Genomic DNA, 15,719 nt, shown 5'->3' with positions numbered 1-15,719 from the left:
ATTCATGTGTCGCCCACATTTTATTTCAGAGGATTGCCTTCTTTTTAAAATTTCAGGCTGCCTGCTTAAAAAACCAGAAGCCGGCTGGGCGCTGTGGCTCACGCTTATAATCCCAGCACTTTGGGAGGCCAAGGTGGGTGGATCACGAGGCCAAGAGATCAAGACCATCCTGGCCAACATGGTGAAACCCCGTTTCTACTAAAAATACAAAAATTAGCTGGGTGTGGTGGTGCGTGCCTGTAGTCTCAGCTCCTTGGGAGGCTGAGACAGGAGAATCGCTTGAACCCAGGAGGCAGAGGTTGCAGTGAGCTGAGATCGCGCCACTGCACTCCAGCCTGGCGACAGAGCTAGACTCCGTCTCAAAAAACAAAACACAAAAACAAAACAAGAAAACCAGAAGCCAGGAAGGTCATAAAATCTGAAAATTTTGAATAATTGGTATTATATTCTTTGCATTTGTGAATACCCATATAATATATTATTTATAAATGCATATGGCCTTATTCACAAGGTTAAATGCAAATACCCTCTAGGGTGGGCCTGACTCAGCTCAGGGAGGAAGCCCTGTCTGAAAAGGCTGCAGCTTAGGCTGTCACTCTTCCTTCAGCCCAGCATCTGATCACATCTCCTGTCACTCAGGGCCTGAAGGGGCGGGGCCTTAAACGTTACCCAATCAGGAACGCTGGGCTGGGAACCGTCCAATCAGGCACGCAGCTGAAGCGGACAGCACAGCTTCCGGGATTTGGCGGGGCCTTTGTCTCTTGCTGCAGCCGGCGCTCCACGTCTTCTCTTCACTGCTCTGTCTCCTCTGCGTCCAGGGTGACCGATGTGACCCTGTTACCAGCAAGAACTTGGAGCTTCACAACTAAGACGCCAGGATCCCCTGGAAGCCTAGAAATGGTGAGCCTGCTGGGTCCGACATCCCGAGAGAGGGGGAGGGTCTGGTTGGAACCGGTTGGAAGTGGCTGTGGCGGGCCTCGGGCCTCCCCTTAGTCTGCTACGAAATCGGCGGCCCGAGTTCTCCTTGGCGCAGCTCGGCCCTCAGTCTCCTTCAGCCGTAAGATGGCGGCTGGGCTGACAGCCGGGACTCCGGGCGTCCTGTCTCCCCCCTGCGCAGTACTGTGCTTTGGCCTGGAGCCTTCTGTGGGCAGCTCTGCATCCGCAGAACCGCATCTCTCGCCGAGTGTGCAGGGACGACGGGAGAATCGTCAGAGGAGAATCCTGACTCGGGGTGCGGGGTTTATGAATGGGAAGAGCTTTGGTCTGTGCGGTTCCCAGGTCCTCTTTTTTCCTATTAAAAATTTATGGGAGTGAAGGTATTTTTATTAAAGAATTTAATCAAAGAGCGGTTCCGGAAATTTAGAGCGTCTTGTGAGAGGGTGGTTACTGAGTCTCGTTCTGCTGCCCAGGCTGGAGTGCAGTGGCGTGGTCTCAGCTCACTGCAACCCCTGCCTTCCGGATTCAAGTGATTCTCCTGCCTCAGCCTCCCAAGTAGCTGGAATTGCAGGCACGCACAACCACGTCCGGCTAGTTTTTTGTATTTTAGTAGAGACTGGGTTTCACTGTGTTGCCCAGGCTGATCTCGAACTCTTGAGCTCAGGCAGTCCACCTGCCTTGGCCTCCCAAAGTGCTAGGATTATAGGCGTGAGACACCACGCCTGCTGACAGATCTGTTTTCTGATCAGCACTGCCACTTCCTGGGTTTGTCATCTTGAAAAGATTTTTTTTTACTTATTTTGACTTTCATTTTATTAGGGCTTGAAAGGTAAGACACATTTACAAAGGGCATAAGAGAGGTGAGTTTCAGGAAAAAAATTAATATCTAATCACATATTCCATTTGTTAAAAATTCTTTGACCTTTTTCTTTTTTCCCAGAATGAATTTAGGAATTTTCTCACTTGTTGTTGTTGTTGTTGTTGTTTGAGACAGACTGTCGCTCTGTCACCCAGGCTGGAGTGCAGTGATGTGATCTCGGCTCACTGCGACCTCTGCCTCGCGGGTTCAAGCGATTCTGCTGCCTCAGCCTCCTGAGTAGCTGAGATTACAGGCGCATGCCACCATGCCCGTGTAATTTTTGTATTTTTGGTAGAGACGGGGTTTCACCATGTTGGTCAGGTTGGTCTCGAACTCCTGACCTCGTGATCTGCCCACTTTGGCTTCCCAAAGTGCTGGGATTACAGGTGTGAGCCACCACGCCTAGCCCACTTGTGTTTTTTATGGCTAGGTAATTACAAACACAATTCTAAGGCTTAGCTTTTAGAATGTTACCAAGGAAAAGAATAGGGATAATCTCTCTTCCATTTTGGCTGTAGAAAATGAATACATTTCCACAAGAAAATGTGGTAGATAATTGGTGAGTTACATAGGTTCACTTTGCAGAGTAAATTTGTTACAGTGAATATGTCCGTTCTATACCATGTAATCTTGATTTCTGAGTTGCACGCTAAATTTTATGAGATTAAACTTGGTACCTACTAAAAGTGTTCCCATATGACTACATGATTTTTAATGGAAATAATAAAATAATCTGTTGTCTGAAGGTAATAGATACTTTTGCTTTTCTTATTGAGGTGTGAAATGTAAGCACCTTAAAATTTCCTTCACTCATATTTATACTGTGTTTGAGTAATCTTGCTGGATTTTTCAGACACTTAGTTTCAGAAACCAAGAGAGTGACTCTAACATGGAAATTAAAGCTTCAGCCCAGTGACTCCAAGCTATGGCTGTTATTGAGCCTGCAAAAGGAGGTTATTAAAGGCCCAGTTAGGTTCTTTTTGGGGAGCCTCCCCTGCAGATGTCCCAGCCTGCTCACCCCAGCCATGGAAGAAGCCTTTATACTGAGAAGCTACAGAGCCCTGGAAAGCTGGGGACCCACAGGCAGATGCAGTTAACATTAAGATGGAAGGGGATTGGGAGGGTCTTACTGAAGATAAAGCTGTCATTGTTTTGAGGTAGTTTCTAGAGGCAGTTTATTTTGAGGTAGTTACTCTTTTTTTTTTTTTTTTTTCCTTTTTTTTTTTTTTGAGATGGAGTCTTGCTCTGTCGCCAGGCTGGAGTGCAATGGTGCAAGACTCACTGCAGCCTCTGCATCCCGGATTCAAGTGATTCTCCTCCATCAGCCTCCTGAGTAGCTGGGACTACAGGCAGGTGCCACCATACCCAGCTAATTTTTGTATTTTTAGTAGAGACGGGATTTCACCATGTTGGTCAAGATGGTGTCCATCTCTTGACCTCCTGATCCACCCACCTCGGCCTCCCAAAGTGTTGGGATTACAGGCATGCGTGCCCAGCCTGGCAGTTACTTTCTGAAATAAAACAAAGTTAGAATTATGTAAAAACATTTGGATTCCAAAGGAGTATTGCAGCAGGAGGAAGTACCAACTATAAGATCTTTCAGGACTGCAAAGTTTAGGCAGACAAGGGCTTTCTTTCATAGGGAAGAGCAAACGATTACAAAGAAGGTGGGCGGGGAACTGCAAATAGAGGGAATTAAACTTTAGGCCTGGCATGGTGGTTCACACCTGTAATCCCAGCACTTTGGAAGACAAAACTCAGCTGGGTGTGGTGGTGGGCGACTATAATCCCAGTTACTTAGGAGGCTGAGGCAGGATAATCCCTTGAACCCGGGAGATGTAGGTTTCAGGGAACTGAGCGTCACTGCACTCCAGCCTGGGTGACAGAGCAAGACTCTCTCAAAAAAAAAAAAAATCAGGTTTTAGATGAGAGAATGTTTTACCCTGAAGTCAGTATGTTCTTAGGAGGGACATAAAGTGGGGTTGTATGTTGGCTCAGACTGAAGGTAGCTCAAAGTGCAGGTGTTGGTGGGAAGGAGATAAGTAAAGTTTGATTAAGAAGTATATTTGGCCAGGCGCGGTGGCTCACGCCTGTAATCCCAGCACTTTGGGAGGCTGAGGCGGGCAGGTCACGAGGTCAGCAGATCGAGACCATCCTGGTCCTGGCTAACATGGTGAAACCCCATCTCTACTAAAAATACAGAAAATTAGCCAGGTGTGGTGGCGGGCACCTGTGGTCCCAGCTACTCAGGAGGCTGAGGCAGGAGAATGGTGTGAACCTGGGAGGTGGAGCTTGCGGTGAGCTGAGATGGCGCCACTGCACTCCAGCTTGGGTGACAGAGCAAGACTCTGTCTCACAAAAAAAAAAAAAAGTATTTTTCTTTTGACCACTGAAGCCAAATTCAGCTGATTTTTTTAATGAGAAAAATAAAATGTGCAGTCTTTATCTGGCTATGTGGTATGTAAGAAAAGAGTGTACCATCTAAGTCATAATAGTAAGGGTGGTTCTTTCCATGAACTATGCCTGGAGAACACAAAGGATGGAGAATTTTATTAATCACAGCTATTTACCATGATTATCTATGTGCTTCATTTTTCCCTACATCTTTTTTCTGTCCTATACATTTTTTCCATTTGACTTTTCCCAGGTTGTATCGTTTATAATAAACTGGTCAACATAACTACAGTGTTTTTCTGAGTTCTGTGAGCAGCTCTATCAAATTATTGAACTGGAGGGAGGTTATGGGAGTCCTCAGTTTTTAAGCAGTAGCTAAGAAGAATAGATGGACCCATGAGGTTTGTGACTGACATTTGCAGTGAGGACAATGTTGTGGAACTGAGCCCTGAATCAGGGTCTGTGCTGACTCTGGATAGTGTCAGAATTCAAATGTTAGAAAATGAGTTGGTGTTGGAGAATTGCTTGGTGTTCACCAATCTGTAGATTTGGGGACAGAAGAAAGATATCACAGAGGCCTGACCTGGAATGAAACTCTGGGTGTTTGGGAATGGGAGGCTCTGCTCTCCTGTACACAGGCTGTCACACTGCCCATTGTCCTAGAATTCCAGGTCTCCTACTATGGTGAGAGAGGACTGAAAACTTAGTTGAAAGAAGCTCTGATAACAGACATCCTTTCCCCACAGCTGCCATCGCGTGATTCCCACCCACTCACAAACATACTCACTAGACATTGATGTGCACACGCTCCTCCCAGGACTAGGCACCACCCTCAGGAGTTTCACCGCAGCATTTTTGAATCTGTTTCTTGCCCACAAAATTGTCTACAGTGTCCTGGCATATCCCCATCTCCAGACACTGAATCTGCAGCAGCAACCTGCTTTTTCCCCCAACCTAGGGTTCTGCATTCTGCACCACCTGTTCATAATCTCATCTGCCTGCATGGACACAAATAAATCAGAGGACAGCCCCACCTGGCCACTATCTGTAGCACAAACCAGTCCTTCCACCTACATTGCATTCTCCCCCATCCATGGATCTTTTCTCTTTTAACTTTTATTTTTGGTTCAGGGGTACACATGCGGGATTGTTCTATAGGCAAAATTGTGTTGTGGGTGTTTGGTGTAGATTATTTTGTCTCTGAGGTACTAAGCGTAGAACCAAATGGGTATTTTTTTCCTGATCCTCTTTGTCCTCCCACCCTCTACCCTCAACTAGGCCTCAATGTTGTCTGTTGTTCCTCTTATTGTCTCCATGTGTTATTATTTAGCTCTTACTTATAAATGATAGCATGCATTTGGTTTTCTGTTTCTGCATTAGTTTTCTGAGGATAATGGTCTCCAGCTCCATCCATGTTGCTGCAAAGAAAATGTTCTTGTTTTATGGCCATACAATATTCCATTATTTTTATGTACCATATTTTGTTTTTATTAAATCTTTATTTTATTTATTTCTGAAGACAGGGTCTCACTCTGTCGCCCAGGTTGGAGTGCAGTGGCATGATCTTGGCTCACTGCAGCCTCAATCTCAATCTCCCGGGCTCAAGCAATTCTCCTACCTACATCTCCCAAGTAGCTGGGACTACAGCATGCACCACCACTCCTGGCTAATTTTTCTTTTTGTATTTTTTGTAGAGATGGGGTTTTGCCATGTTTCCCAGGCTGGTCTCCAACTCCTGAGCTCACGCAATCCAGCTGCCTCACCCTGCCAAAGTGCTGGATTACAGGCGTGAACCACTGTGCCCAACCATAATGTATTTTCTTTAGCCTACCATTGAGGGTATTTAGGTTAATTCCATGTCTTTGGTACTATGAATAGTGCTTCAGTGAACATGCATGTGCATGGGTCTTTATGATAGAATAATTTATATTCTTTGGGTATATACCTAAATAGGAGGTGGGTCAAATGGTAATTCTGTTTTTAGGTTTGTAAGGAATTGTCACACTGCTTTTCACAATGGTTGAACTAATTTACATTCCCACCAGCAGAGTATAAGCATTCTCTTTACCCTGCAGCTTTGCCAGCACATCTATTATTTTTTGACTTTTTTACTAATTGCCATTCTTACTGGTGTGAGATGGTATCTCATTGTGGTGTTTTGTTTTTTTGTTTGTTTGCATTTCTCTGATGATTAGTGATGAGCAATTTTTAAATATGCTTGTTAGCCACATGTATGCTTTCTGTTTTTTCTTTTTTTTTTGAGATGGAGTCTCGCTCTGTCACCCAGGCTGGAGTGCAGTGGCACGATCTCGGCTCACTGCAAGCTCTACCTCCTGGGTTCAAGCAGTTCTCCTCCCTCAGCCTCCCAAGTAGCTGGGATTACAGGCACGTCCCACCACGCTCGACTAATTTTTGTATTTTTTTTGGTAGAGACCATGTTGGCCAGGGTGGTCTTGAACTCCTAACCTTGTGATCTGCCCGCCTCAGCCTCCCAAAGTGCTAGGATTACAGGCATGAGGCACTGCACCCACCTGCTTTCTCTTGAAAAGCATGTGTTTATGTCCTTTGCCTACTTTTTTTTTTTTTTTTTTTCTTGTAAACTTGCTTAAGTTCCTTATGGATTCTGGATATTAGATCTTTGTCAGAAGCATAGTTTGCAAATATTTTTCTTTATTCTCTAGGTTGTCTGTTTACTCTGTTGATAGTTTCTTGTGGTTTTGGTTTTTGTTTTCTGTGAACATGCTCTTTAGTTTAATTTGGTCCCATTTATCAATTTTTGGTTTTGTGGCGATTGCTTTTGGTATCTTCTTCATAATGTCGTTGGCCGTTTCTATGTCTAGAATTGTATTTCCTAGGTTATCTTCCAGGGTATTTTATAATTTTAAGTTTTACATTTAAGTCCTTAATTTATCTTACGTTTATTTTTGGATATAGTGTAAGCAGGGAGTCGAGTTTTAATCTTTTACATAATGCTAGCTAGTTATTACAACACCATTTATTATAGGGAATCTCCCCTACATTTCTCTTGTCAGCTTTGTCAAAAAGAAGATGATTGTAGGTGTGCCATATTGTTTCTGGGCTCTCTATTCTGTTGCATTGGTCTCTGAGCCTGTTGTGCTGGTATTGTGTTGCTGTGGTTACTGTAGCCCTATAGTATAGTTTGAAGTCCGGTAATGTTATGCCTCCAGCTTTGTTCTTTTTGCTTAGGGTTGCCTTTGCTATTTGGGCTCTTTTTTGGTTCTGTATAAATTAAAAACAATTTTTTTCAGTTCTCAAGAATGTTGTTGGTAGTTTGATAGAGCATTTGATTTGTAAATTTCTTTGGGCAGTTTGGCAATTTTAATGATATTTTTTCCTTTCTATTTTTTTGAGATGGAGTTTCACTCTTGTTGCCCAGGCTGGAATGCAGTGGCATGATCTCGGCTCACTGCAGCCTCTGCCTCCCAGGTTCAACTGACTTTCCTACCTCAGCCTCCCAGGTAGCTAGGATTACAGGTGCGTGCTGCCATGCCTGGCTAATTTTCTGTAGTTTTAGTAGAGATGGGGTTTCACCATGTGTCTGTGAGGTGTTGTAGTCTCCCAGTATTACTGTGTCAGAGTCTTAAGTCTTTTCTTAGGTCTCTAAGAACTTGCTTTATTCATCTGCACTCATGAATTTTTATAACACCTTTCTCTCTTCCGCTGTTTTCCCCCATAAACATTCTTTCAAGTGCATACAGTATGCCCAAGACTACTCCTTAGATTCCTAAAGCCAATGTCTACTGAAAATCAGATGTTGAAGAGACTAAGAAAATGTCCAGAGACCTGGCTGTTGTAGGAGAAAATATAAATTAGAAAGAAGAGGCCTAATTCTTCTACCTGAAAATGAAAGAAAGTATTTTGCTCATCTCTTTTCTTAAAAGCATTTAAATGTACTTTTTTTTGTTTTTTTGAAATATATGTAAATTATATTAATAGCCAAATAAGCTTTTTGTTACTCTTTTTGACTCAAAATTGTCTTTATCTAGGATCTCGAATTCATTGCTTTGTTTTTGCTTTGGCAAATGTTTATTTTTTTCACTTTTAGTGTTTTAAAGTAGACACAGGGCCAGGCACAGTGGCTTATGCCTGTAATCCCAGCCCTTTGGGAGGCCGAGGTGGGAGGATCAAGGGGTCAGGAGTTCGAGACCAGCCTGACCAACATGGTGAAACCCTATCTCTACTAAAAATACAAAAATTAGCCAGGCGAGGTGGCGCACGCCTGTAATCTCGACTACTCAGGAGGCTGAGGCAGAAGAATCGCTTGAACCTGGGAGGCGGAGGTTGCTGTGAGCTGAGATCCTGCCACTGCACTCCAGCCTGGGTGACAGAGCGAGACTCTGTCTCAAAAAAAAAATAAAAAAGTAGACACAGACTTGTTTAGGTTTAAGTTCATTTTAAGATTACAGAAAAGTCGAGCACAAAGATGGCATTAAATTCAGCAATACAGAATGATAAAGACTAAAAGATAGTGAGTAATTTTGACAAAAAACTGATTTTCCAAGGTAATTATCTAATATTTTCAGGCTAAAGTACTTACACTGCAAAAGCACGGTTCAGTGTATGAATAGTGGAGTCTGTAGTTATATTTTGCTTTCTATTTATTACTTCAGAACAATTAGCATAGTTATGCATAATGTTTGTAGATAAATGCATTCATGTAAATTAAACAGTATTTTCTACATAGTATGAATTTAAGGCCACAGTATTTACTTGAAATGAATCCCTTGTTAATATTGTTGTTTATACTTTTTTTTTTCTTTTGAGATGGAGTGTCACCCAGGCTGGAGTGCTGTGGTAAGATCTTGGCTCACTGCAACCTCTGCCTCCTGGGTTCAAGTGATTCTCCTGCCTCAGCCTCCTTAGTAGCTGGGATTACAGGCACCCACCACCATGCCTGGCTAATTTTTGTATTTTTAGTAGAAATGGGGTTTTGCCATGTTGGCCAGGCTAGTCTCGAACTCCTGACCTTAGGTGACCTACCTGCCTCGGCCTCCCAAAGTGCTGAAATTACAGGCGTGAGCCACCACACCCGGCCTGTTATTTATACTTTTAAAATATAAAGTGTTTTAATTGAATTATGTTTACAGACAATTTTTAAAAATTCTACATACCTTATGACTAGTACATTAAAATATTTATACTTATTTACATCTGATATCCAAAGAAAATCCACTACCAAATTGTTACAGTAGGTACAAGCATGACAGACTTATTAATTTCTCCCATAGGGATAATTACAGATGAGCATGGTTTTAGTGTTTTCCATTTCAGTAAATTGGAATGCTGCTGTTATAGGACAAATAAAGGTGATGTGGCCACCCAAAAAACATAATAGCTCTTTAGTTAGCCATGTTGCAAGCTCAGATATATTTTACTATATGAACTAAATCAGATTCCAATTCTTTTTTTTTCTTACAGATCACTTTGCATTACTGAACTTTTTCAAATTACAGAATTCAACTCCAAAATAAATAAATGCCTATTAAATTGTTATTCACTTGCATTTTTCTCTCCTAAAATTTTAACATAGCAAAGCATCTTAAAGACGTGTGAATAGGTTCAGTGCACTCTCAGTGGCTCACAATCATGAGGCAAATACCACATTTATCCACAAAAATATAAGATAAACAGATCAATATTTTAAAATATTGCTGACATAAAAGAAAAAAAATAAACTACTATACTTTTACCACAATTATTTTGGTAGATGATAGTAGAACATTGTTTAAAATAATGCTCCTATACAGAACACATGCTGTGCTTGGTATACTTGGCACATGAGCAGATGGTAACTGCTCAGCTTCCATCTGCAGGTTATCTAGCAGGACCCTTATTCAGGCCCACTTTCAAACCCTGAGCTCTGATCTGTCTGTCTCCACAGGGACTATTCTGATAGGAGTCTGACCCTTCTTCCTCCACCTACTCTTAAGACTTCAGTATTCCCCCAGATTCACACTTGCTGCCATCTCCATTTTCAGCAAAAATGCCTGGCACAAAACCCACAAAGCTGAGCATCTCCTTCATAGTTGTTACCCCAGATGTTGTCTCTTCACTGACTAAATTATGACTATTATTAGATACAGAGAATGGGTCTATCTGCAAAAATAATTCTCCCTACTTTATAGTCGCATCTCCTTCAATGCAAAAATACAGCTTAGTGATGCCTGTTTTATAACTTTAAAACATTCATTGAGTTTAGGCAGAATATATACTGCTCTGAAGTTCCTTAAAATCTCTTCTTATTGTTTGTTTTTAAAATCATAAAAGTACAAAAACTGTAAACATTCTACTAAACATATCAGTAGAAACCCTGTTACCCTACTTTTTATTTAGTGGATTCAGAAAGAATAAAAGATTCCAATTCTTTATCAAAAAGTTCTGGTGGAAACTCAGATGTATTTCAGTATAGGACCCCCATCCAATGACTAGGAGATGAGAGAGCAGCAGAGATGGAAAAGAAACCTTATAAAATTCTGCTGAGAATATGCCCCCTTTCTTCATAATGCTCATGTTTCTCATGCTGAGGGTAGCTGTGCACTTTGGCTATTTATAGAGAAATGTGTTTTAGCTGTCACCAGGCAGGAAGTGCAGTGGCACTATCTCGGCTTACTGCAACCTCTGCCTCTCGGATTCAGGTGGTTCTCCTGCCTCAGCCTCCCGAGTAACTGGGACTACAGGCATATGCCACCACACACAGCTAATTTTTGTGTTTTTAGTAGGGATGTGATTTCACCATGTTGGCCAGGATAGTCTCGATCTCTTGACCTCGTGATCCACCCACTTTGGCCTCCCAAAGTGTTGGGATTACAGATATGAGCCACCACACCCAGCCTTAAGATGCTTTTAACTTCGTTTTTTCTCTCAATGTACTCTTTCTCAGACTGAGAGCTGTTTCTCTCTTGAATGCTTTGTGTGTCTGTGTCAGAAGTCTGTGAATGAGTTGGGCTGTCACAGTGAGAACTCTTAGAGCTCGCTCTATCCTGACTCATGCTGGAAATCTAGCACTATAGGTAGAAACTGAGGCTGAAACAGTGCTCTTGTTCCCATTATTGTGAAGGTACATTCCTACCTAGGAGGCCTGTAGGCTCTCCTGCAGCCCAGGCTTCACTCTCTGATGTGGTTCTGGAGTGCTGCTGTGGCAAAAGGGGTTTACATAAGATGTGATCAGCCAGCTGTGAGCTGTGTGCTGTGGGCGTATCAGTAGAAGATGGTAGGAGTCAAGAGAAGATACCAGCCACCAGAAGACAGTGACTGGAGTGCTGCAGCCCAGTGCTCAGAGTAGAGAGCTATTGCTTTAAAACGCAAATAGCCAAAAAGAGAGCACTATATGCAACCATTTCTGTAGGAGAGTGAGAGCCTACCTTCAGCAGGCACCTGGCTTCAAATTGCAAAACTACCTCCTGTCATGGAGATGTGAAAAGTTTATTTTGTCATTGAATATAGCCAATTAGCTTACACAGATGGCCTCCCCAATTGCCAGGTGAATTTAGGATGAACTATGCATTACATGGGACTGTAAATTCTACTTATGGACTAATTATTGTGACCGTCTTTCTGTCTTTGCAATCTCTTAAGCAGATTGACTGTGGTGCATGTCACATTCTGGTTTAATTGTGTAATAAAACAGTTTTCTTTCTGTTTTGTCATTGTGGAGTTACTCTGGGGCTGGAGAAAACTTTTCTTTTAATTATACTTTCCAGACACTGTTTAAACTTACCACACATGATATAAACATATAAGGTACCAACCAAGCTTTAATCTAGATGGACCTTTTTGTCTCAGGCTTCCAGTCAACTCATGATTATGCTGCAAAATGCATGCTGTCCCCAAAATATGCAGGCAGAGTCGTACCTCTGCTTCTTTGGTATCTAGTCCTGTATGATCACATCTAGAGAGGCTAGACCCAATTTCTAAATACCTCACAGAACAGCAGTCAACCATTTTACCTCTTTCAATGACTCTTGTATCTTTAGACCTGAAACTGATTCAGAGACTATGGGGCCCAGAAACCCAATAAGAGTAACATGCATGCATTGAGTAGACATATAGGCATGAGAATCACCACTTTCCCCTTCCTCCTCTTTTTAAAATGCCCACAAATGTGCAGGTAACACTGCTATTCCACCCATCCAGGATCTAAACCAGTGGCTCCACATTCTGAATCTGGGTCTTGCAGTAAACCTTTTATCTGAGAAATACAAATCCTTTTAATTATACAGCTCAAGAGACATCAAAATGAGACCACAATTATGTCTTTCTCTCTCCTTTGAGCTCTGTATTTATCTCTTGAAACTGCTTGCTATTGCCATGAGTAGCTAGAAATTAATAATGCCACACTGAACACTATAACCCACACCCTATACAGTTTAGCAACGTATGTCAATCAGTAATCAAGGTTATTTTTAGTAAATAAGAATTCCTGAGAAACAATTTTGCATCAGCCCACTCTCTGTCTCTTTTTGCCTCTAAAAATCCACTTGTAACTGCTGCTAGATTCCAGGCAACTTGAATCTTTGCTCCCAGTTTACAATCTTTAAGCTTGGCCCAATGAACTGTCTACTTATATTCATGTTTCCTCAGCTTTTTCCTGTTAAGGAGGAAATTAAGGACATATTATTTAGAATGTGCCAGAGCAGCCTTTATGAGGGGATCTCTCCTTTGGTTGTACTTTTCTTGCTGTAACACCCAGGAATGCAGAGCCAGGTTGACCCCACCTAGAATCCACACATAAGATCTGGCCTCTGCCTGGGATTTACAAGACAGTACCAGAGTTTGGATTAAGAATGTACAGAAAACCAACAGGAGGCATTCTCTGCATTGTGAGATGTCAACATAGACATCTTAAAGCTACCTCCTTTGATAGTGTGGCTATTTGAGCTTTTCAGATCTTATTCAGTGACCTGTTACTGTTACATGAGTGGTGCCAGGTATAAATAGAATCTGATGGCAGAATCTATAAATGTAAACAAAGCATCTTAGGATTGAGAGATCAAGGCCACAAAGCATCTTAGGAGTGAGAGATCAAGGTCACAAAGTATCCAGAGCCATGACTACAACTATAACTACCTGTAAAAAATGTGATACTGGAGTAGAGTATTCTTGTCCTTCCTCTTACCCGAAGACTACCTGATCAGGACAGGTGAGCCAGGTTCTGGAGCTCCACCAGGGCAGTTCTGTTTTTTATTTAGAATCAGCCTGAATCTCTACTGCCTGGCTTACCATTGGACCATCAGCCCAGGATCACTGAGAACCCTCTCACAATCACCTAGGCATCTTTGAAACATTTGAGGATGTTCAGAGTAAAACTGTGTTAGGCTGACAAGAGTGGTTAATTCTGCTTTTGTCTCAGTGTAAGAGAAATGAGTCATGCCAAAAAATGTGGGCTTCATTTGGGCCACTTCTTTATATTGATGTGACTTCTGAGGTCATCATTTGAATGGATGTTTATGGACAGAAGAGTTGTTATTATTATTTCTGTTTCTTTTACCTTGTTAAGAATACATGCTTATCTTCTAACAAAATTACCCTAGAAAACCCTAAGAGATTTGTTTAAATTGCTTATTAGTATATGTTATACAATTGACAGGGCAGTGGCTAAAGACTAAATTACACAAACTGTGGGATTTAAGTTTCTCGTAGGTAAGCTTAGGAAAAACAGAACAGGAAATACCCCAGTGGCATAGAGAGCAGAATTCTACGTAGTGTCCTCTCCCTGCCCCAATTCTGTTCAGAATCACCCTTTTTGGAGGCCTTATTGAGGTCTGGCTTCACCTTGGAGTCTAGTCTCATAGAACTGATTAAAAGAGATAAGTGTTGGGTGATGAATTCTGCTGCCTTTCTAGAGCTGTTGCTGAGAATTTCCTGAAATCTAAAAGCAGATAAATGGGAAAAATAAAGTAATGTTTTAGGGCCTTAATTTCTTAATTTTGTATTGAAATCAGTGCCTGCAGAGACATGCCATTTAGCAACTTATTCCTTATTTTATTCCTGAAGACCCAGTAGTTGCTCCACAAGCCACAAACAAGTAAATATAAACACAATAAAAATTCCTCCAAACTACATTAAACTCTTTTTCTTTATTCCTCTCGTCTGTCTATATGTAGTTTTTATTCTGTACATTTTTCAAAAAAAAATAATGATAAAGGAGAAATAAAAATGCTGGGCCCTTTATCTAAATTCTGGTAATTATTAAACAACTCCCAGGGTGTTACAAGGATTAAATCATGTAATGTTTTATTCCCAGCAGTGCTCTGTAACATACTCTTGAGGACATAGTACCTGTTTAATAAACATTGCATTAGTGTATGTGTAAATGTTTTTTTCCAAATGCAGATTTCTTTGGACATTGCTGGCCTCTGTTTCCTCTGTAAAGAGCCAGCAAAGAATATACTTTAGGATGAAGATTGGTTGTCTTTATTTGTACCAGAAGTATTTATGTTGTGACAAATGTGCTGAGTGTAAGGGACTCTGTGATATGCCTGCTTTCTCTAGCTAGTGCTAATAATGAGCGCAGGGGGAGCAACATCAACATCTATAGAGGACTTGTTTAAAATACCCGTTCATGGACCCTTTTCAAACCTGCAGAGTCACATTATATAGAGTGGGGCCACAATCACCAAGTGATTTATAAGCTCATCAATGCTTGAGAGATAATACTTAGCTAAGTGTTTATCAGCCCAGGCTTTTAATTAAGATTACGTAGCCAGTTTGCAGAAATCTCTATTTGTGCCCTCCCCACAGGTTCTGTTCTATTGTTCTGGAAGCATCCATATTGCTTTAAGAGCCTCATGTGACTCTAAGGTGAGGCCAGAATCAAGTATGACGGGTTCAAGATACATTGTGAATGTTAAGTTCTGTCTTTGCACTAAAGGGCCTGTTCTCTTTGGGTTTGGTAGGGACAAGGCAGAGTGGCCCATATTTCCATTACTTTAGCAAAAATTGCTGGTGTCTGGTAGGAGAGGGCACCTGAGGACAGGAAAGGAGAAACTTACATCTTTATCTCCATAGAGCAGCTTATTTTTCTTGAATCTCTTCTGTTATAAAGGACAGAAATGGGTGGGCTTTTTCTGCAGGTCTTGGACCTTTTGCCTGTGGGTGTGATGGTAGCAGGTAAACAGGTGGTGCCGACACCTTTAAAGGCATATTCTCCAGGTTCAGGTGTAATTTCTCCAGAGAATCTCATCTGAGAAAGAATCTTAGAGCAGGAGGAGAAAGAGGAAAAAATGGCTATTTTTCAGCTAAAAATGTCTCAGAGTAAGAGCTGTGTCTACTGTGCCTCCTTGGAATGCCATGTGTTTAGTACTTACAAACCTTTACTTCTCTACTTGTGCTTTTCCTCCCTAATGAGTTTGTTTTAACTACTTGAAAAAATTTTTTCATTATAGTCAAGTGTCTGAAAAATTTTTATTTACTTATTTTTGAGACGGAATCTCGCTGTGTCACCCTGGCTGGAGTGCAGTGGCGTGATCTTGGCTCACTGCAATCTCCGCCTCCCAGGTTCAAGCAATTT

The 15,719-nt window shown here is 41.7% G+C and overlaps 1 protein-coding gene across 5 annotated transcripts in view; it reads left to right on the top strand.

The window, feature by feature from the left end:
- The first annotated feature begins 706 nt into the window (after positions 1-706).
- The window catches only part of ZNF92 (zinc finger protein 92), a 30,364-nt gene continuing 15,351 nt past the window's right edge, over positions 707-15,719 (top strand). For 3 of the 5 annotated variants that reach the window (XM_033194552.1, XM_033194553.1, XM_033194558.1), the window contains exon 1: positions 707-900. In XM_033194552.1, the coding sequence (XP_033050443.1) occupies positions 898-900 (3 nt within the window). In that variant the 5' untranslated portion in view covers positions 707-897. The remainder of the gene's footprint in view (positions 901-15,719) is intronic. The other 2 variants (XM_033194555.1, XM_033194554.1) reach the window with 1 other exon arrangement.

This window comes from Trachypithecus francoisi, unplaced genomic scaffold, assembly GCF_009764315.1.
Source record: "Trachypithecus francoisi isolate TF-2019V2 unplaced genomic scaffold, Tfra_2.0 Lachesis_group4, whole genome shotgun sequence".
NCBI classification, from domain to species: domain Eukaryota; kingdom Metazoa; phylum Chordata; class Mammalia; order Primates; family Cercopithecidae; genus Trachypithecus; species Trachypithecus francoisi.
The sequence above is the reverse complement of the archived record's forward strand: the minus strand, read 5'-3'. Positions and strand labels throughout refer to the sequence as shown.